The sequence below is a fragment of the Zosterops lateralis genome (assembly GCF_965231275.1).
Source record: "Zosterops lateralis genome assembly, chromosome: 4".
Classification (NCBI taxonomy): Eukaryota; Metazoa; Chordata; class Aves; order Passeriformes; family Zosteropidae; genus Zosterops; species Zosterops lateralis.
The window spans coordinates 71,982,796-72,005,981 of record NC_139765.1 but is presented as its reverse complement, the minus strand read 5'-3'; the positions used below and the strand labels follow the sequence as shown (position 1 = coordinate 72,005,981).

The following is a 23,186-nucleotide window of genomic DNA, read 5'->3' as shown; positions in this document are numbered from 1 at the left end:
GCAGGAGCTTCCTGGATTTTATCACTGTTGACCCTGTCTGGATTCCAGACTCCCACCAAAGCTTTTCCCACAGCTGGGCAGGGAAGAGAAAATAGAATTAATAAAATTCCCATGGAATCTGCTGGGAATGTCAGCTCTGGAGCAGCTCCTGCCCTGCCCTGGATGTCTGCAGAGCAAAACTTTTTTCTTCTTCTTCTTAAATCTGTTATCCCAGAGGCATCACCACCATTCCTGGTGGATTCCATCGTGGTGGGTCTGTCCTGATGATTCCATCGTGGTGGTTCCGTCCCAGTGGTTCTGTCATGTTGGGTCCATTCTGGTGGGTCCATCTTGGTGGGTCCATCCTGATGGTTCTATCCTGGTGGGTTCCATCATAGTGGGTCTGTCCTGGTAGTTCCATTGTGGTGGTTCCATCGTGGTGGGTCCATCCTGGTGGGTCCATAGTGGTGGGTTCCATCGTGTTGGATCCATCGTGTTGGATCCATCGTGGTGGTTCCATCCTGGTGGGTCCATCCTGGTGAGTTCCATCGTGTTGGGTCCATCGTTGTCCATCATGGTGGGTCTATCCTAGGGGGTTCCATCGTGGTGAGTTCCATCATGGTGGGTCTATCCTGGTAGTTCCATCCTGGTGGGTTCCATCCTGGTGATTCCATTGTGGTGGTTCCATTGTGGTGGTTCCATCCTGGTGAGGTCTGTCCTGGTGGGTCTATCCTCGTGGGTCCATCGTGGCGGGTTCCATCGAGTTGGATCCATTGTGGTGGGTTCTATCCTGATGGGTTCCATTGTGGTGGGTCCATCGTGGTCCGTCCTAGTGGGTTCCATCGTGGTGGGTTCCATCATGGTGGGTCTATCCTGGTAGTTCCATCCAGGTAGGTTCATCCTGGTGGGTCCATCGTGGTGGTTCCCATTGTGGTGGTTCCCATTGTGGTGGTTCCATCCTGGTGGTTCCATCCTGGTGGTTCCATCCTGGTGGATCCATCCTGGAGCTGGCTGGAATTGGCTCTGCTGAACATGCAAGAAGCTCCCAGAAACCACCCCCGTAGCCCCTGGTACCAAACCCTGCCCACACAACCCCAGTACAGCCATTCTGTGTCTGGGCTGTCCCATGGAGCAGTTTGGTTTTGGTGCCTCTCAGGGCGTTGTGCAGCCCCATTATCCATGTTTTGGGCTCTTCCATTCCCATTATCCCAGGAGAACACTGCCAATCAATCCCCCATCCCTTGGTGTGCTGAGGGGACAGAGCTGCTGTTCCTGGGGGGGTTTTGTGATGGGAATTGTGCATTAAACACTCTCCACTCACTTTTGTGCTCCTGTAGGAGCAGGGGGAGCCCTGGGATGCAGCTGTGTCCTTCCCAAATGTACCTGCCTGAAAATCTTCCCACTTTGTCTGCTCTGGGATGAATCTGACACTGATTTCACCATCCTGAGGAACTCGTGATGTTAAAGGGATGGGAATGGCTGTGCAATAATTTAATTTTTAATAGAATAATATTAATGTATTAATATTTTAGCAATTTGCACCCCTCAGGTTTAACATTTTCTAATACTTCAATGGTCAGCTGTGTGTTTTTAATGCTCTGCAGTGTGAGCAGAGATGGCCATCAGAAACATTATTTAACATTTAATATTAAACAATCTTCTCCTGATCCTCTCTCAAATAAATTACCTTTTCTCTCTTTAAATGCTTCTTCCCCCTAGAACAAAACACTCCTCCTTGCAGATTTTTTTAAATTTTTTTTTTTAAAACCAAAACATCATAAAGTTCCCATTTGGGAGCTCCCCAATTATATCTTACAATAATTCCATTGAATGATCTATAGCTCCACTTTTATTCCCTATTAGTATTTGGCTGATCGATGGGCAACTTAATTGATTGTTCAGGTCAAATGTCTTTATTGGCTGCTGCCCGAATCTTTCCTCATTATGACATAAACAATCCTCTGTTCTGTTGGACTTCTTGTATTCCTTTTTGTACACCAGAACCATAAATTTCATTCTCTACATGCTGGTGAATAAGATAATTAATGTTGTTATATCAGTCAAGATAATCCCAATAAAATGTGAGTTTTCCTTTTTCCCCCCAGCTTTGTGCTAGAGATCTGTCAAAAGGTTCATATTTCCCTCTGAATTTTAATTTTAATATGTTTTTAGGTTGGGGTTTCATTGGTAATTTCCAAGTTTCCCCCCATTTTTTCCTCTGTTTCTGTGATCTGAGCATTTCCTGGGGCTGGCACGATGGATATCGATCCCTGCTGCTTTTCCTAAGATGTTTTTAACTGGATTAGTTGGCCAAAACTCCCATAAAATTGATGAAGCTGCTTCATTCATTCATAAAAAATCCTCTTTTGTGAGGCTACTTTAGGAGGAGCAGAATTACTGGGAGTCTGGACTGTGACAGGAATGTGGAATAATGATTTTTGGATAATTTTTGCAGATAAATTCCAGCTCCTGGAGATGAGATCACAGAGATCCTGCAGTGCCTGAAAATGAACTTCCCTGGGTTTGAACTGCCCTAACAGGGCTTTTGTCACTTCCCAAAGGGTTTGGCACCTTCTGGGATTCAGCAGCTCTTGTTTTCCTGGGGGTTTTGGGGTGGGATCACATCCTGGAGCTCTGGATGCTTCCATGGGGGAGAATTTGAGCCAGGATTTGTGTGGTGGTTTTTTATATTTTTAATTTTCATGGGGTTTTTTTTGAGGGAATTACCTGGAAATCCAGAGGTTCAGCTCGGTTTTATTCCAGGCAGGATTAGGATTCAGCTGGATTTTGGTGGTTTTGGTCTTTCAGCCATGTAGGGTTGGTGGCTCTCCAGTTTTTCTCCCTCTGCTCATGTTCTTGAAGAAGTTTCTTCCCTTTTTTTTTTTTTTTTTTTTTTTTTTTTTTTTGTTCTTAACTAGACTGTCATTGATTCATCTGACAGAATCAAAGTGAAGGAAATATTCTTTCCATATATAAAATCAGGAGAATTTGGTGCAAAATCTTCATCTAGGAGCCAGAAATACGAATATTTAGGGTGTTGTAAGAGCTTTGTCGTGTAAAATGCATCTGAAAATACTGATTTGTTACACAAATCAATATTTGTTTTGGTTCTATATGAATAATAATCAGCATTCTATGACTTTACTGTTTATGTCTCTGTTTATGGTTTTACTTTACAAAGACACATTTCTGAAGAAAAATATCTCATTTAATGTATAGTCCATGTTGTTTAATTTTCAAAAGATTGCACTAATTGAAAAAGCTGTTTAATAAGAAAAAAAAATTTAAAGGCTCGCTGGTGTTTGTGCTAAAATTTCAAAGATGGTTAAAACCACAAGAAAACAACTCCAGCTGCTGTGAGGACAAAAAGCAAACAAACAATCCAGGGCACTGTGTTACTCAGTCCTTTCTATAATTGGGAATAATTTGTGTTCTGTTAACATTTCATTGAATTTTCCTTTTAATTCCAGTTAATGATGAAGAGCTGAAGAAAAGAATAGCTGAGGAACTGGCCCTGGAACGAGCCAGGAGAGACTCTGAAGCTCAGAAGAGAAGGTTGGTTCATTAATAACAACATTTCAAACAAACTTAATGCTTTTATTTTATTTTATTTTATTTATCTGCTTACTGGAAATGACGGAATTTTGTGCCCTGAGAGAAGCTGGCTGTGAGAGCTCTGGGGGCTGCAGCAGGTTTGGATATTAAATCCATGTTCAACAACAAATGAGCTGGAATTTCCTTGTAAAGAGCTGATCCCAACTGTTGCTCTAAATCCCTTTTGACCTCCTGAACGTGGCTTTTTTTTTTTTTTTTTTTTTTTTTTTTTTTTTTTTTTTTTTTTTTTTTTTGTTGTTGTTGTTGTTGCTGCTTTTTAAGCTCAATCTTTGTTGATTTCTCTGGAGCCCAAATAATCACTTTGTGCTGCAGAGACTCCCTGTGACCCCAGTTCCTTGGAACAGCAGCAGAAATGGGAATTTCTGGGATTTCTCTGGGAATTCTGGAGATTTCTGGGAGCTGCAGGATGTTTTGAGGTGCTTTGAATATGTCAAATATTCTATTAAACCAGTTCACACCCTTTTGATTCCTTTTGTATATTGAAATATTGAAATATTCCTTTTTTAGGCTTTTTTTTTTCTCAGAGCCATTATTAGCAATTAAAAATTGTAGAAATTTTGGTATCTGCTGAACTTCTGTGTTTCTTTCTCCTTCCAGTGATTGTTGTAAATAGAAAACACAACACACCCAGTATTAATATAAATATTCCACATTGTCCTCCACTGAGAATGGGGAGAAAAAGGCTCATTATGATGGATTAAAAAAAATTAGGCTGTAATTAGTACTACTTCAACTGTCTGCACAGATCTCAGTTGTTTCCTACCCAGCATTCTGTTATTTAATTGAGTTAAGTTGATGGAGTATATAATTAGATAGGACTGTATTAATGTCCCAGGGAAAAAAAAAATAAAAAATGAGGCTTTTCTCTTCTTTTTTTTTGCATCAGCAATAAAGGAAATCAATATGTTACAGGGAAATCTCCCCCCTTCTCCTCAACTGGGCTTTGACAGGAAAACTTGGGTTATTTTTGAGCTTCTGGAGGGCTCAAGATTTCAGTTAAATTGGGATTAAAATATGGAAATATTTGGTTTGCAACTTCAGCTTTTTCTCTTGTGACACTTTCAGTACCTTCCAGGATTCAGCTTGTGCATTGATCTGTGAAAGGGAGGGAACAAACTGGGTAAAATATCAAAATAAATTGATGATGGTGATGATAAAGAAAGGAAAAATATCAAAACTTTCTGACAGCTTGACTTCTTTTCTAGTTTTGATTTATTTGATTCATTTTTAGCCATGGCAAGGGTTGTTTTATTATCATTTTTACATAGTATTTGCAATTATAAAAATCTGTTTTTAACAGACAATAAAGGCTTTTTTTTTGCTTTGGATAAAACAACTGTAAAAGATGCAAATCTTTTTCCATAAGTAAAACTTAAGGTCTTTATGGGCTGAATTCTGGTGGAGGTTTGTGTTTTAAAAACATTCAAGAAAACTCACATTGTTCAGTTAATTTATTTTGTCTTGTATGTGCAGAATGTTCCAGCTAATAGAAACATGGACTATAAACTGTAATAATTGATAATATAAATACAAACACATTGATGCAGTGTTGGAAAACAGAAAAAAAATTTGATTTCTACATTTAAACTTCTTGACCTTGCCCTTGTGATTTATTAACAATTTCATTTCATAACCCAAGAATTTTAAGACAAATCCTGACATAAAAATTAAATTTTTTACCTCCTCGTTCATCTTATGGATTGTTTTACCACGGATGGTATATTTTACATGTTTATATTCTCACTTCTTTCTCCAAACCAGTTTTTTTTTATCCCCCAATATTTAAATGAAATAACATTTAAACACAAAAAACCCCACATTTAGGTTTAATTGCAAAATGTCTTTTACTCACTTCAGACTGTGAAGGGAAGAAATCCTAATTTGAACTTCCTAGATAAATTATTTATTCACACATCCCTACACGGTGCAGATGGGCTGCTCTATATAAAGTGAAAATCTGTGCTTATTTTGGGGATTGGAGCTGAAGAATGACTCTTAAATTGTATTTTAATGGCATCAGCTCTCTAACAAAATATGAATTACAGTTTCTATATAAGAGGACTTGGAATAATTAATAAAGTAGTGATTGAGACCCACCTGAGAATATATTTCCAAAATTCTGCACTGATTCCACTTTACTCCCTCCTTTTACTCAGCCCCAGCTGTTGTTCCTCACTTTGGTTTTTTTGAACAAATTCAAAATGTTTCGCCTGAAAAGCGTTTTCATTTGGGAAAGTTCATTTAGAAAATTGATTATCATTGATTTACAGCAGAATTTGCAGTGTCTGCAATAGCAACTGTGAGCAGTTAATGTGTCAGAGCTGCAGCCTTAGGGTGACACTCAAAGGAACATAAAAATGAGAGGATGGACACAAAAACTTGAGCTTGACAGTGATGACAGGTAATAAATGATAATTAAGAGAAGAATTCTGATTAATAAATAAGAGAAATCCACACAACTCAATGGAGAAGTGAGTGATAATTTGATTTTTGCCTTTTTTCTTATTCTGGACAAGCTCAGCAAATGTTCAGCATTTTTTTCTAATTTCCCGAGAAAATGAGAAAATTTTTAATGTTACGGCTTTGAGAACAGGCACTGGGGAAATGAGTAAATTTCCTTTTCCCATCAGAGAACAGAGTGGGATTTATCCACTCCATCCATTAACTTTGTCCTTGGATACAAAACTGCTCATTTTGTTGGGCTCCATGGTACTGATGGTGCTCAGTAAATCTGTTTTTTCAAGTTTGCTTTTATGAAAAGTGCAGGCGAAGGAAAAAGTATTTTGAGGCGGCAAAAAGAACAACTTCCATCATCATCAGCATAATGATAAAAATTTAGATCCTGCCAACCTCATCATCAGAGTGCTGGATTCCTCCACTAAAATATACAAACCACTGCTTTAGAGGCAAATGATGGATGTGATTTCCCCTGGAAATTGAACGTTTCTGAATGATGACTTGCCTTTTTTTTTTTTTGTTCCCTCCTGAAAATCAGAGAAATTTTACTCTTTTTATTTTGCTCATCATTAAACTCAGGCTAATTATATTTGGGTGGGGTTGGGTTTCTTCCTTGGCAAGTGTTTCCCAGTTTTCACTTTTTAAATACGATTTGGCTTGGGGCAAATATTAATTCTATGTAGAGTGTGAGGTGTTTTTTTTTTGCAAACTGCTGGGCATGGCAGTGCCTTCAATAGTGCAGGAATTGTATTTTGTTCAAGTTTTCAATATATTCACCCCTGGAATTGTGTGGGTGAGCCAGAAATCTGTCCCTGTGCTGTGACTCTCCTGTGACGTGCTGTGGTTCCAGGACTTGTTTTTTTAGAGGGAAACTCCTGCTGGATGGAGGGATTTTAAGCCAGGAAAAGGCTTAAAAATAGACTTTGGTTTGCTTTGGTGGCTCTTCAGTAATTGTGCTGCCAGCTCTGCTCTAGAGGTGTTTAAGGTATGACAGAGGAGGAGAGAAGGATCCAGGGAGAGCTTCCAGAACATTCCAGGAATGTAAAGAGGTTCCAGGAGAGCTGCAGAGGGACTGGGGACAGGGACAGGACACAGGGAATGGCTTCCCACTGCCACAGGACAGGGCTGGATGGGAGATTGGGAATTGGGAATTCCTGCCTGGGCTGGAATTGCCAGAGAATCCCTGGAATGTCCAAGGCCAGGTTGGACTTTGGGGCTTGGAGCAGCCTGGGACAGTGGGAGGTGTCCCTGCCTATGGATGGGGTGGAATGGGATGAGCTTTGAAGGTCCCTTCAAACCCAACCCATCCTGTGATTCTTGAAGAAGAAAATCAAAGTTGTTTTGGAATAAAAGAAGATCCCCAGTGTGAAATCAGAGCCTTTTCTCAGGGAATGCCATTCCCTGTGTGCCAGAGCTCAGCACCTCAGTCTGCCCTTACTCAGTGCAGTTCCCTGGAGCTGAAGCTGTTCCATTTGCTCTGTTTAAATCAAAAACTATTGATGTCTATTCTCCCATTTCTGGCTGTGAGGGTGGGGAGGCCCTGGCACAGAGAAGCTGTGGCTGCCCCTGGATCCCTGGAATGTCCAAGGCCAGGCTGGACACTGGGGCTTGGAGCAGCCTGGGACAGTGGGAGGTGTCCCTACCCATGGATGGGGATGGAATGAGATGAGCTTTAAGCTCCTTCCCACCCAAACCATTCGTGATTCTCTACTGGCTTTTGATTACTCAGTTTTTTCTGTGTCTCTGCCGTCCCATCACCTGTGACCAGATGGTCAAACTTGGGTAACTTTTCTTTTGAAAAGCACATGAAAAATCCTTTCTTTGAGTAATGCAGACAAGAGCTCATTGAGCATTTCCTGGGGATGAGTTGCTGGATTTTGTTCTCTGTGCCTCACTGGGCTCCAGAGGGGGGGACATTTTACCTCTCATCACCTGGACAACTGATTGCAACCTCATTTGTGACATCCTCATCTGTTTGGAGGAATCTTTCTAAACTGTAAATCAGCTTTGACTCCACCCTGGTGCACAGAGTTTCTCTGTTATTAAAACTATAACCATTAGATTATTTTTTTTAAATTTGTTGTTTTGCTGTTGTGCTTCAAGGAGGGTCTGGAGAGAATTGCTCATCACTCTGGGGTTTCATTGATGTTCTGAGTGCCTCTCCCCAACCTTTTTTATTTTTTGTCTTGTCTCAGCAGTTCATTGCATAAATGATGAGCTCTTAGTAAACCTGGAGTAAAGAGTTGGTGCAGAACAAATTCACCAGTGAAATGTAAAGTGAGAGCAGAATGAAGAAGAGTATTGGACAAGAAGCCTTTGGGAAACTGCAAACCAAAATTGTTATATTAAAATCAATACTGGGGCTTGACCTTTCTGTGCTAGTGGATACTTTAAAACTTCCTATTGATTTCTCTTGTAATGACATGTTTATTCCAGTTTCCTGGCACAGGTGTGGAGAACAAGGGGAGAAAAGAAAAACAATGGATTTCCTAACAATATTCATTTTATATTTCAGTGAGGTAAAGGTATGAGGAGCATCTTAATGTATCTTCAGTTCATATGGGGAGTGAATTAATTGTGGTGAAAACTTCTTTAAAGCATTATTTTCCTCCTAAATGGTTATTTTTTTTCCCCAAGTAATCAGCTATGTTGAATTGGGAAACCTGCTTTTTCTTGTAGGATTGTCCTCAGGGGGAACAAAAAGCTCTTTTTTAGGAAATTGTTGTTGTTTTGTCTTCTGCCACAGGGACCTGTTGGTATTATTTGGATTAAGTGGGAAAAGAGTTGGAAAACTCCATTTTCATTGCTGCTGACAGTCAGAGGAAAAGCTGGGAATACTCTGGAGCACTAAAAGTGATTATAATTCTTTTGACTTGGGATAGCTCAAAAATAAGACTTTAATATCTCCTGGCAAGAGAAACTGCACTGGTCTGTAAAACCAGAGATCCCAATTGATAATCACATCGAGGAAAGCCAAGGTGATTTTATAGAGACAACTGATTTTATAAAAAATTAAAATAAACCCTTTTTCCTTGGAGTGCCAAAGAGCCCTTTCAGCCTTGGGATTGTGGAGACAGCAGCAGATTTTGGCTTCACTTCCCACCTTGACTTCCTCCTATTTCTCCTTCCCAGCCATTCCATCTCTCCCAATATTTTTTTCCCCCCTCTCTCAGCAGATATTTCCCTTGTCTGATCTCACACTCAGCAAAAGATTTAGCAGTGGATTTATTCCTCAACAGCCATAATAATATTCCTGAGGTCTGTAGGATTAGTGGATAATTCTGCCATATCCAGGGAAAAGAGGGAATGAGGAGGGTCAGGCTGGGCCAGGGCTGTCCCTCTGCAGGTGAGGGAAGAAACCAGGATTAAATGTGAAGGAATTTGGGATTTAAACAGAGGTTTAACTCTGAAATAAGTACAGTGAGCAGGTGAGTTGTAGCTGCTGCCTTTTTGGGCAGCCACTTCTTCAAACCAGGGGAAGTTTAGTGTGGGATTTTTTACCTGAAAAATGCCAAGGAAACATAAAAATGTTTATGAAGTTGGGAAGTATCAAACTGCCTTAGAAGCCTGTTCAAGTTTTATTGTTTTCAGTGAAAAAAAAAGGTATTGTTTTCAGAAAGAAAAAAAAAAAGGTGTTTGGCAGTGGCAGAGTTACTCTCCAAGGTTTCCTGCTCTGATTCTCCATTAATACCATTATGTCTGGCTCTCAGGATATGGAGAGATGAATCTTGGAGATGGGAGGTGGAAATTGGAGAAAGCAGAGCTATAATTCACTCCTGCCTGTATAAACCCCAATTTTCAAGGGATTATTTTTCACTTGGATTTTCAAACCTGCCATCTCAGCTGACAACTTGGATACCCAGCTTCATCTTGATCAGTTTATTTCTAGCAGAGATGTGAAAATGACTTGGAGCCAGTGAGAGAGCATCCACAAAAATAATCCTGCTTCATAGTTTTCAGGTAGGAAAGAGGAAAACTATTCCCCCCCCGGCAACTTTAAACAAACCTTTGCTTTCAAACTGCTGAGCTCTTTCATTTTGAAAAGCAGCAGATGAGCGGCAGAGAAACACTTAATAATAATAATAATCATGATACTAATAAAAATTTTTCTGACTGTCACTTCATTTTAACGGATAATTAAGGTTGTCATAATTCCAGGACTGCTTCTGCAGATCCCAAGGGGAAGGATATTAAGTTGGAAAGTAATTTCAAGTGGAGTTATGTGGCTAGCTAAACATACACAAATTATGTAAAGCAGTTTTACGATTCTGACTCGGGTTCTCTGCGTGCCTCTGGCATAAAGGTGGGAATTTGCTCATCTATTTTGTCTCCATATAATACTGATCTAAATGCACATATTTTAAAAGCAGTGGCTTTATGAAGTGTAATTAAAAATCCCCTCAAACAAGCTGCCCCCCCTTTCTACTCGCCTCTCCTCCTTCCAGCATCAAACACTGCCTCAAAAACACCCCCACGACTCAGGAATCTCCAAGAAAACTCAACCACTGACAAGAGTCACTGTCCTTGTTGCTCTGAGCCTTCACAAGCTGTCCATGCTGTTGATGAATTGAATTAATTGGAGTGTGTTGAGTAGATAACTGAGTTTTGATATGAGAGTCTTGGATCTTCTGATCAAGGACTGGCACGTAAAATCACCTGGCCATTAGCAGGGATTTTTCCATTGGCAGATGTTGGGCTGGGGTTGGAAAGCAGCTGGGAAAGGGAAAGGGATAATGAGGGTGTTCTGCTGGATGGTGTGGCTTGGACTGAGTGTTTGGGTGCTGTGACAGGTCTGGTGTTTCAAATAGGGGTGACTGAGGCACTGATGGTTATGTGGGATGAGGTGGAAAATAGTCTTAAAATTGTATTTTTGGTGTTTTCTTGGGTTTGAGAACAGACATGATGGAATCACAGAATTGTGGGATGGTTTGGGTTGGGAGGGACCTTCAAGATCATCCACAGGAGAGACACCTCCCACCATCCCAGGCTGCTCCAAGCCCCAAAGTCCAGCCTGGCCTTGGACATTCCAGGGATCCAGGGGCAGCCACAGCTGCTCCGGCAATTCCAGCCCAGGCAGGAATTCCCAATTCCCAATCTCCCATCCAGCCCTGCCCTGTGGCAGTGGGAAGCCATTCCCTGTGTCCTGTCCCTCCATCCCTTGTCTTCAGTCCCTCTGCAGCTCTCCTGGAGCCCCTTTAGGCTCTGGAATGTTCTGGAAGCTCTCCCTGGATCCTTCTCCTCTCCAGGTGAGCACCCCCAGCTCTCCCAGCCTGGCCCCAGAGCAGTGGAACTCCATCCCTGGAGCAGCTCCATGGATTCCTCTCAATTTGCTCCAGACCCTTCTGTTATTGAGGGTCCTAGAGGTGGGCACAGAACTCCAGGTTGGAGTTTAGCCTAAAGAAAGATCAGAACCCCCTCATTCTTTGCCCTCCTTGGGCAAAGATCCAAATTGCTGCTAGGGAATATTCCCCAAACTCATATGGGAGTTGTGTGACAGTGTGAGATACTCCTCAAAGGTGAGGGAGGACTTTTTGGGATGGGAAAAGGTCACTGGCAGCTCAAGGATCAGTGCTGGAATCACTTCCCTGTTCTCAGCACCGTGTGGAATGAATCAAGGGCTAATTTATATGCAAACGTTAAGGAGGAGCAGTCACCCTGAGGAAGAAGTGGGTATGGAATAAAGGAATGGAGTTCTCATTAAATTTAATAATGTGAAGTTCAAGCATAATTTGCTCAAAAGTGTGATCCCTTCCCTCTTCTGCCTGCGCCGGAGTCATGAGAGCTCTTGGTCAGTTGTGATGGATTTGTCAGAGAGTTTTAATGGTGCTGGTTCTGGTGGGTAAAGTGGGGCCAATTTGGGTCCCTGTCATCACGTTTGACTGGTTTTGCACTAAGGGCCTCGTGAAATGTTGATAGATCTGGGTTTGATGAGCTGCATGATCCTTTTTGAGTTCATATTCCCATCGTTTTAAAGCTTCAGCATTTTGGGCTTGGATTTGAAATCTCAAAATCATGAATCTTTTAGGTTGGAAATTCCTTTGCGATGGACTCCAACCATTAATCCAGCACTGCCAAGCCACCACTAAATCACTGCTCCAAGTGCTACATCTTCAGGTTGTTTAAATCCTTCCAGGGATGGGGATTTCCAACACTCCCTGGGCAGCTGTACCAGGGCTGGACAAGCCTTTCCTTGAGGAAATTTTTTCCAATATCCAAACTAAACCTCTGCTGGCAGAGCTTGAGGCCGTTCCCTTTCTTTCTGTCCCTGTTCCTTGGGATTAGATCCCAAATCCCCCCTGGCTGCCCCTCCTGAGTTGTTGAGAGCCAGAAGGTCCCCCCTGAACCTCCTTTTCTGCAGCCTGAGCAACAGCAGCAGCAAAAATTCGAATGTCCTTTTGACACCGTGGCTTTCAGGTGCAGAAAAATGATATTTTCTGTTAATATTTGCCTGATCTGAAAGGTTTAAAAGCGAAATTTGAGAACAATTGTTAAGAATGTGGTTGTTACTAGTGTTAGGAACAGCTCCTGTCACCTGTGCTGTGCAAAGTCTTATGTGAGTGGAGAATAATGATTTTAATGAGTGAACAGTGGTAGAAACTTGAGTTTTGAAGAACTTTTTTGTGTCTCCTGAGACTTGACCTTTCAGATAATTTGTTTCCCCATCTCTGTCCTTAGTTACGTGTTTGCGAAACGAGACGAACTTGAGGTAATTTCTCTGACTTTGCAGACAGGTGAAATGGAGTCGGAGAAATCTCCATTTCACACCTCTCAGAGCTCAGCTCAGCTCGGAGATGTTTTCCTGACGTCTCTCACATCCTTTCAAATCCCTCGTCAGCTCCGGTGATTTCCAGCCGTGGCTTTCCGTGGCACATCCCGCGTTCCGCTCATGAAATATTGAAGCTCAGCACTCACAAACATTATTCACTCATTAATATTGCAACGTGGCCTAAACACGTTGCTCAAATCGTTTTGGGATCTCCTGCGAATCCGTCAGGAGGAATTAAGGAGCTCGTTGAGGTCCAAGAAAGGAGAAAACCTCATGGATCCTCCTCATGTCGTATCTCATCTCCAACTAGAGCGACTTTTTGGGTTCCATATTGAATGATAACCTCATTTAATGTTTCTCTAATTCATAGAGGAACAGGATGATTTTCCTGACTGGACTTTGGAACAGGGAACATTTTGATTTTTGCTTGGTTGGAAGTAATGAAAAATGACACGGTTCACGCTTCAGACTCGAGCGAGTTTATCGCGGAACGCCGCAGATCCATCAGATTGTGTAGCTTTAGAGACTGTAATAAAGATAAAACAACTGGCAAGTAATCACTGCCCCGAAAAAAAAAATAGCAAAAAAGGAAATGCTTAGGCTTTGATAGTGTAATAAATTTCCAATATCTGAAAATAAAGGCTGGGAATGACAAATTGCTGTATTTCTCTAAGAGTATTGTTTGTCAGGTTTGGATTTCTGTGGATTCTTGATTTATGTAGAGTAAACCCTGAAGTGGCCATCAAAGCACAAAACTAATATTTTTTCAGCTTTTCTCAGTGTGTTGCTGTTGTCTCTGAATTAAAAGGTGCTTTTTCCTTAATTAACATCTGCAGATGTTTTTCAAGAACAACAGAAATGGATATTTTGAAGTAAACAAAAGAGGGAGTTCTTGTGGATTTAGAATTAAATTACTCATCTCGTTATTGTGGCTAACAGGGGTCATGCTGGGCACGAGGAGAGTCCTGGGCCATAAATCCACATGGCAAAATTAACAATTTGCTTTTCTTGAACTTAATTAAAAACTAGATGTGGAAAGGATGAAAACTATTTGTTTTTTCAATGTGTTTTTTTAGAGTGTATTTTTGTATTTCTTGTGATACAGAAAACTCTTTGACCCTCAGAGATGCTTTCTTGTTTGGGTCTTAAATTTCTATTTCTGTGTATCAAATTCTAATTTCTAATTGGAAAGTGGAGCCATTTCTCTGTTTGGCTTCTCTAATCTTGTTGGACTTGATCTGATGGTTGTCAATTATAAATTTTAAGTAATTATTTAATTGAGAAATTATTTTTCCTTGTCTTGCTTTGTGTTATTACTTGAATTGTTATTACTTGAATTTCAGAGATGTGAGTTAAACATTTCAGTCTCTTACATAATGCTCTGAAATATTTGATAAATTCACAGGTAAATTCTCTTTTGCTTCATCTTGAATGTAGGACATTCATAATTCAAAAACTGTACAATAACAAAATGCCTCTAAAATCCCACATTCCCTGCTCTTCCAGAAAGAAAAGGGAGGAATAAAAAGATGGAATGCAGAAGCAGAAATGTTATTTTGGTGAAGTATTTTCCCTTTGGTCTGAAACTCTGCTGGAGAGGAAGTTGGAATGGGTGATCACATCTATTTGATTTCTGTACCTCCTGCCCACGTCTCAAAAAAAAATCTAAATTAACTAAAACTGACATTTTATTTATTTATTTATAATTTAAATATAATCATATATTATATTATTATAAATATTAATAATATTTATTTATTTGTAGTTTAAATATATATATATTTTATATCTAGGAGTGTCTTCCAGAATTCTTTTTGCTCATTGTTGTGTGATTGCTCCTCCAGGTGAGTGGAGGCTTTTGTGTTCAGTGTGAGCCAAATCTGATTTAGAGGTGGAATGTACTGCAAACATTATTTTGATTAAAGCGACTTCAGGACTAAGACAGTCAAAAATTCGTCTTGCAGCGGAGCCTAAATATGACAATGTGATAACAAAAATACTCAAATTCTTGCTGTGCCCCCGTGACGGGAATAAATCTTCGGAGATCCCTAAATCCTGGGTGATTGGTTTATCAGGATTTACCCATCCTCTTACAAAAACATACAGATATATAAATTTTCTTCATAGCATTAAGTTGAGAGCGTTGAAGTTCTCCACGACAGTGCTGGGGAAAGGCAGAAGTTGTTGTTGCTTTTTTTTTTTTGGTGTTGGTTGTGTGCTATAAAGCAGTTGAGAAATGAAATATTGTCAAGTGTTAACGCAGACTTTAACTGGAGCTGCTTCTTAATGCTTTATGTGTGTTTTCCAATAGCTCCATGAGAAGTGATTGCCTTGCATGCCACACTTCATTAAATCAGCCACTCCACACTTCTTAAAGCACTATTTCATAATTATTTAGAAGGATTTTATTCAAAAAGATATCAATTGTGTGGGGAAAATGTATAGCCAGCAGCCTTTTCTGCTGCTTCAGCAGCTTTTTTTAACATCCTTTCTGTATAAATGATCAGTGTAACACTCTCTGTTGTCTGGAGTTCTTGTGCTCAAACACAAGAACCATTATCTTGAGCCTTTATCTCTGCTGTAATTAAAAATGTCACTTGAAAAAATTCCTGTGGAATTCCTGCAGTAGTGACAAGTCGTGCTGTTTAACTCCTCACAAATCGCAGAGGTGCCTCTCCCTATTTTATTATTTTATATATTTATTTTTTTAAAAAAAACTTTTGCCTAGATTAAGAATATAATTTATTACTGTAGATCCAGCTGATGTTTGCCTTTATTCAGTACACGCTGAATGCCAGGAAAATGAATTTGTAATGCCAAGGAAATAAACCTACTGGAGGTTGATGCAGGCGAATGTTTGCGATCAGCGGGATCTGCCAAGTGTTTGTTTCATTAAGCTCCTACAAGCCACCCAATTATGGAACTCAAATAAATGAAAATGACTTCAAAATCCCGCTTATTTTGTTCAAAACTCCGCTGAATTTCAATCAGTTGAGACGGCTGTTTAGGAATTTTTGGTTTGTGAGTAAAAACTGCCCTAATAAATGAAAGTTTGGTGGATGATCGAGGAGTTGAACTCGTGTTGTGGGATCCTGGTCACACAAATGAGGGTGAGAGTTGATAAAAAGGGCTTGAAATTTTTGCTTGAAGGTGCTGCCACGAGCAGTCTTGAATTTAAAAATGTTTATTTTTGGCCTAAATTGTATAAAATTCGATAATGAAATAGTGTAACTTTCCTTTATGGCAGAACACCCTGCAAGGAAAGGGAAAGGGAGGAAAAAACCAAACAATAAAATGCGTTTTCTTTGACTGAGGTGATCTGAGTGTCTTGATCTAGATTTAGAGGAGAGACAAGGAAGAAGATCTAATTTGATGTAAAAAATTAAATGTAAATTTCTGAGTGTTGTGGGGTTGTTTTGTTTTGAATTTTTTTTGGATGTTTTTTGTTCGTGAGTGTTTTTTGGTTTTTTAATTTTTTAGAGTTCATAATGTGGAAACTTTTGGCTGGATTTTTCAGCTATTTTATATGTCAAGTATATTTCATATCTTTTAATTACTCTGCTATCTACAGCAGCATAAAGAAGAGACATTTTTAAGGGAAAACCACTTGCAGGAGGTCAAATCCAAGAAGGATGAGGAAGGATCTTCCTTCAGTCAAGGGAAACATTAAATTCTCTCTCTTTGTTGCTCACCAGGAAAAGGTGCTGAGACTTCTATTTTGACACTTTTTTTCCTTTTTAGGCAAAACATGATTTCTCCAATCCAAAAGACAACCAGCATGTTTTGACTGTGCTGTATGAAGGATTGTTATGATTGTATGAAGGATTTGTTATATCAATCCTGCTGGAATAATTTGGGGGACCTTGGGAAATCACTTAATGGAATTTGGTCCATGTCTGCATAATCTGCCTTTTTTTTCTTTTTTTTTTTTTTTTTTTGCTGGAGTAATTGAAGATGCAGCTTAATAAACTTTTATAAAGATTCCCAGTTGGTTGCTGCATTTCAGAGGGTTTGGAGCTGAGCACTGAAGTAATACATCTTGTAATTGTCTTTTTTCCTCCCTACCTCACTTAAATGTATTCCCTGGGGAAGAATCTAATGTACTCTAATGCTGGTACCTTTTACAAAGTGACCCGACTCATTAGGATTTGTTCTCCAAAGCTCCCTTGACAACACATAAATGCACTGAGAATATTGAAGCTTCCTCTCCATCACTCTTTCAAAAAGCAAAAAAAAAAATCTATTTGAAACCCAGTGTGTTTCAAAGCTCCATTACTGCTCTGAGTTCCGTGCTCGGTGTCACAACACACGAGTTTTTATTCACCGGGCGATTTCCGAGCGTTCCCATGAAAATGAGACACAACGTGTTTGTCTCAAGTGCTCCACTGAAGGGTTCAAATCTATTTATGGCTCGTGACATGTAAATATTGAGGCTTTTCTGGGCCTGAAGTCGCCTTTATTACCTGTGTTGCAACAAGTTCAATAACTGTTTTCTCTCTTCCTCTCAAATTGCTGGGAAAGGTTGATTATGGTTCTTCGATCTTCGCGGAGCTTGGGAAATGGATGAAGTCCTTGGGTTTATGGTGTGTTTAGAGGGAGGAAAGCACTTTCCCAGTGCAGGAAAGCTTTTAGGTGGAAATTGAGTGCCTGCTGGCCGGTGGGAAAAGGATTTTCCTGGAAAAATGGTTCCATAAAGCCAGACAAAAACGCAGCCAACCAACAGAATCCTCTCCATCTTACTTAAAAATATATTTCATTGAATCACTTGTTCTTTATATGGTTTAATGAACAGTGGTGTGAAAACTTGTAACTTTTGTGTATTCAGATTTTCATACTTCAAATTGAAATGAACTTCTGGATTCCATTAGTGAATATTTGTATTTAAGTGCCTTAAGAAGCCAAGAGTAAAAACAGCATTTTTGTGACTGCTTTTAAAGCGACCGCTCCGCTTTGAAACTACACTTGTAGTAAAATATCTAGGGGTGGGGTAGCCTTATTGTTTTGAGTAGATAAGAGTTGTTTTGCCTTTGCCTTTTTCTCCTTATCTCTCAGAAAGACAAAAAAGTCGACACTCAAACCACTAACGCTAAATTCGGCAAAACGGAATTCAGCAAACGTAAAACCGCTACAACTCGGAAAGCAGGTTTGGAAATATCTCTCAGGCTCAGTCTCCTTCCCCCCCTCCTTTGTAGGTTGAAACAGGAGCAGATGTACGTTCGGGATGAGTTTGGCAAACTCCTGGAACGGGAGAGGATCTCCTCCAACGAGCACCTGACTCGAGCCATCCTTCGGGAGAGAGCGGCCACGGAGGAGGAGCGGCAGAAGGCTCAGCGCCTTGTGAGTGCTCAGACTTTACACAAATCACAGATTGTATTTTATCACTCAGACCCGTTCTCTGCCATGTTTATTATTGGAGGTTTTTTGTTGCAAATCTAAGAGTTGGGCCTAGTTGAGTTGGGGACAGTCTTGTAGAGTTGGTTTTCAATGTGGTGGCTTTGCCGTAAATAATTTATTGACGTTCCATCACTTGAGCAATTCTCTCCTAAGGGTTATTGGTAGAAGAGGAGAGCAGATCTCTTTTCATTATTTCTTTTTTTTTTTTTTTCTTTTTTTTTTTTCATAACTAGGTGTGGTATTGCACTCCACACCCCCCAGCAGGTGTTTCCAAATAGGGAAAGAGTTTTTAGGATAGATATTTTTGGATTTTTTCCATATCCTCCTGGCATTAATTGACTCAGGGCCAAGACATAATCGCCTATTGGACCTTGTCACCCTTCTACAAATCCTGTATCTCTCCATATTGGCAGCAGGTCAGGTTGTCCCTCATAAAACATTCAGGATTTAGGAAGGAGCACAGAGGAAGTAAAGGGTTTTTTGGAAGTAAAAGGCTTTTTGGAGTGTTTCTAGCAGGGAGTCAGAGGTTTTCTCAGACACCTGTGCTTGGCTTATCTTTCATATTCTGTAACATTTGTTATTTTTGTTATTTTTATTTATTAAACCTTTTACTTTACAAAACACCTCTGAAGAGCAGTCTGGCTAATTAATTAATTTTAGCTACTTTTCTGCAAAGGCTGGACCCTCAGAGATTGATACATTTACAGGTGGTTCATTACACTCTGACCAGGTACTAACCTGGTAGCAGAGTGTCATTTTATTTTGGTCAAATATTCCCTCTTTGAAGAGGTTTTGCTGCTCGTTTCCAACTTTGGAACCAAAAAAATTCTGTTTAAAAGGATCATCTCTCGTTAGAGCTGACGTATCAAACCTTCCTGACAAGGAAATTGGAACATATGGTTGGATGTTTTCCTCTGAAAACTGACATTATACAGTTCAGTCCATTTCAAATGTCTGACAGATTTATAACTTCCTTTATAGAGTGTTTGCTTGCTTTAGTGAGTCTCTATTGACTCTTCTTTCTAACAGTAATCATTATTGTCTGAGGTGGGAATATGCCTTAAAAATATAAATCTACTTGAGTGTGAATACTAAAGAAATTGGTATTTTCGAGGCCTGAAGTTAAAAACACTTAATGTGAACATTGCTATGAGAATAAATGAGAATTACTTATGTCAGCAGCAACATAAATATTTGTTAGGCCCTCTAAATCTGGAGTAAAATCCAAAGTTTTTAAGGTTGGTATTGTAGTAATCAATCACTTCAATATTGATAGCTTCATCTGTGCTGTGGGAGTTAAAATCTGATCTTTGTGTTATTTTTCCAAATTCTGATTTAAGACCAAACCAATTTCACCTCATTGTTGGTTGGTATCTTTTTCAACCATTTCTGGGTGCTTTTCTACCTCTGTGGTAACATTATTGTTGAAGAATAATTTCAGCGTTGTAAACAAATGTGGAATATTTTGTTGAATATTTTGTTGAATAATTGTCATTGTAAAACATGGGAACAAAGGAGAATGGAAAGGAATTATGACCAAGGTACAGCCTTAGTTATGTGCTTTAAATCCTTGGATTCTTAATATTGTCTGGGAGAGATAAGGCTTTTGTGGCCTGGAGCTAATGAGGAGCTGAAGATTTATAATGGAGACTATGATTTGCATAATTACTGGGGGTTTGCATCTTTTCCTCCCTGTTGTGGTGATTTTGGGAAGCACAAATTGGATTTCTCCTCATCCAAACACTCGAGAATTTCCTTGATATGGATATGAAACTGCTTTATTTAGTTATTTTCCTGGTTAATTTTCACTTGCTTGAGAATATCAAAGTCAGCAGTTGTGTCATCGCAATTTTGATCAATTTTCCTGGTTTCATCTGTGAGATTTGGAAATACTTGGTGGTTCTTGGGTGCAGGTTTGTTATCACACTCCAGATTTGCCATTTCCACTGTAGCTTGTTCATTTTTTGAAGTGTGTGATTACAAAACAGCAAGAAGGTTTTTTTGTCTGTTTCCTTAAATACGAAAATATCGAGTAATTCTCACCTTCCTATAAGTCAACTCCTTTATTTTCCTGTAATTGGTCAGATTTTATTTCTTTATTTCTTTATTTTATTTCTTCACTGCTTACCCTACCTGTGCATTTATATTTCAAAGCTGAATTCAAAATCTGTATCACAGGGAAATGCATTTCTGTGTATCCTTTGTCAGGTACTGTGAGGAATTCTGTGTTCTGGTGAACTGCTACAGCAGTTTTTTTATGGAGCCCAGTTTGATTTGTCAGACTCTTCTTGGAGGAAAAAACAAAAGTGTTCCTGAAGTGTCAGTAGCAAAATAAAATTCCTTTGTTTCTGCTAAATTGTTCAAATAGTGCAAAGGCAAAGAAATTGCGGTGAGAAAGGAAGATTTTGAATTTTCCTTTGTAAAGGGTGTGAATTCAGGTTTTACTAAATAGATGTAAAATGAAGTCATACTTCCCATTCTTGAAAAATTTTAATACCAGCTGCTTCTTATAACCTCAGAAAGAAGAAATCTGGAGTGTTAACATCCCCAAAAGTTAGAATTAGCTCTTTATACAAATGAGGAAAAACAAAGGATGAAATGATGTGTAAATACCTGAAGTGCTTTAGTGCCATGACATGTCCCAGGGAGTTCCCTCAGTTCAAGCTCCTGGTGGGATATCAGCTCCTGCAAAAAAACATATTTTGAGGTGAGATCCAAAGGTTTGCAAAGGAGTAATCGTGACATTTGTGCCAGCAAAAGTAGAAATTTATTGTTCAGAGTGGAATTTCCAGCCCCTGATCCAAACCCTGGAAATCCCTTGTGGTGTCAGTGTGAGGATTTAATCAACTGTTGGTGCTTAACTCAGCAGAAATTAAAGCAGCTGCTGTCGATTCCTTTAGCAATCCTTGAAATGCCACTGCCTGAGAGTATTTTGGACACAGCCTGGCTTTCCTTATCCCACAGATTTGGGGTTTTGTCTTGGAAAAGTGATGCTCTCCAGTCTTGGATCTCCTCTGGCTTCTCCCTCTTCTCTGGCTGTGGGATGTTTGATCCTGGAATGAGCTGAACCTGGGAAGAATGAGGGTGGGGAAGCCCTGGCACTATTTTCTCAGAGAAGCTGTGGCTGCTCCATCTCTGGAGTGTCCAAAGATGGGATTTGGAGCAGCCTGGGGTAGGGAAAGGTGTCTCTGCCTGTGGCAGGGGGGGAATAAGATGATTTTTCAGATCCTTTCCTACCCAAAACATTCTGTAATTCCAAGATTATCTTTTTTTTTTCCCTTTGCTTTCCCTCCTGTTTTCAGGGTTGGGTGCAAAGGCTGCTTTGATGGTGAAGAATTTATTTTCTTCTCTGCAGTTCTCCTTTTCTGCCGTGTCAGTGCAGATATGAACTGAGTCAAACACTTCACAAACCCATCGCGGAGCCCTTCCAATCTGCTTTATAACAACTCCAAAACCATTGAGGAAATTGCAGAGTGTGTGTGTGGAGGGCAATTGTCAGGGGAGCAAAATGAGAACTGCTTGAACTGGCCTTGCCACCGAACGAGGAGGTTTTGTACCTTCAGCTTTACTCACTTTGGAGATGTGACATTTGCAAAGCATCTCAGTGTGATTTCACCAAAGGACAAAGTGCATCGTGTGCTTCAAGTCAAGAGCTGCAGCTGGTTAAAAATACTTCTTTTTTCCACACGTTCTCAGCGTGGATATGATGTTTTTTTCTGCCCATCCCTCTTGAAAAAGGGTTTCAGAATAAATCAAATCTTTTATTTCAGCCCAGCCACAAAGAATTTCGATGGTGATGTTGTTCTCTGCAGCAAAGGGTGAAGCTGAAGGTTCTTATGATGGCTCTAAGAATACTTTTATTATATTTTATCACTTAGGGCTGTTCTCTGCCATATTTATTATTGGAGCTTTTTGCTGCGAATCTAAAAATTTCGACTACTTGAGTTGGGCACAGTCTCGTAGAGTGGCTTTCAATGTGGTGGCTTTGCCTTAAATAGTTTTATTGATGTTCCATCACTTGAGTCATTATGAAAGTCAGGGTGAGACGAGGAGAATATGGAGTAGAAAATCAATAGTTATCCAAAGTGCAGAGGACCTGTTGTATTTCCATCTCCTGATAATGACCTGGAGTTTACTGTGAACACATTTGCTCCTCTGTCTGGGCTGAAACGAGTTGTCATTAGGAGCCTGTATGTTAGAAAATGGTTTTATTGAGCTGCCAATGACATTAAAGTCTCATTTCCCTTTGAAGAGGCACAGAAATATTGTTCTGTTCATGTGCTGTAACCAGAACATTAAAATTTGATTATTGCTATCATTAGAAGTCTGTATCCATACTAATGCAATTATATCTATTTGCCCGTGTGTCGTTCCAGCCTTTCATTGAAGCACCTGTTTGAGAGTCAAATCTGTTGGTGCTGAGGAATCTCATTGTTTTGTAAATTATTTTCTGCACAAGAAGCTCTATCAAAAAATTCCTCGCTCAAAAAAAAAAAAAAAATCAATGTGGTAGAAGTATCTTTATATTAAAAAGCACTTTTTTTTTTTACACTTTAAGTCGCTGTGATAATCAGATTATTGGAGATTTTTCTCCCTAGCAAAATCCTATTTGAGATGTGAAGTTCTGAGCCCTGAAATCAATAGACAAAATACATTCCTGGCCATATCAGAACTGAAGTGTGTTGAGTTATGTGAGGAGGAAATCTGACCTGTTGTCATAATTAAATCCAGGTTGTTAAAATGGAGTCTTTTGCTCCTCTCTTTGCCTGAACTGGTTTGGTGTTTTCCCCATCACCCTGGGGTGACTGGTCCCAGTCAGTGCTGGGCAATGTCCTCCCCTTCAGGGCTGCATTTATTTTTTCCTGTCCTCAATTCATTAACTTTGTCCCTATTTTCCATAAACAGATTAAATCCTGACCCTTCCTGCTCTTCCCAAACAGGCCTGGACAAACCATATTTTAAGGATGACTTCACT

General features: G+C 39.8%; 1 protein-coding gene across 3 annotated transcripts in view; it reads left to right on the top strand.

The window, feature by feature from the left end:
• The window catches only part of CHCHD3 (coiled-coil-helix-coiled-coil-helix domain containing 3), a 130,845-nt gene that overhangs the window by 18,679 nt on the left and 88,980 nt on the right, over positions 1-23,186 (top strand). For all 3 annotated transcript variants that reach the window (XM_083858931.1, XM_083858930.1, XM_083858932.1), the window contains exons 3-4: positions 3,450-3,534; positions 18,010-18,154. In XM_083858931.1, the coding sequence (XP_083715057.1) occupies positions 3,450-3,534; positions 18,010-18,154 (230 nt within the window). The remainder of the gene's footprint in view (positions 1-3,449; positions 3,535-18,009; positions 18,155-23,186) is intronic.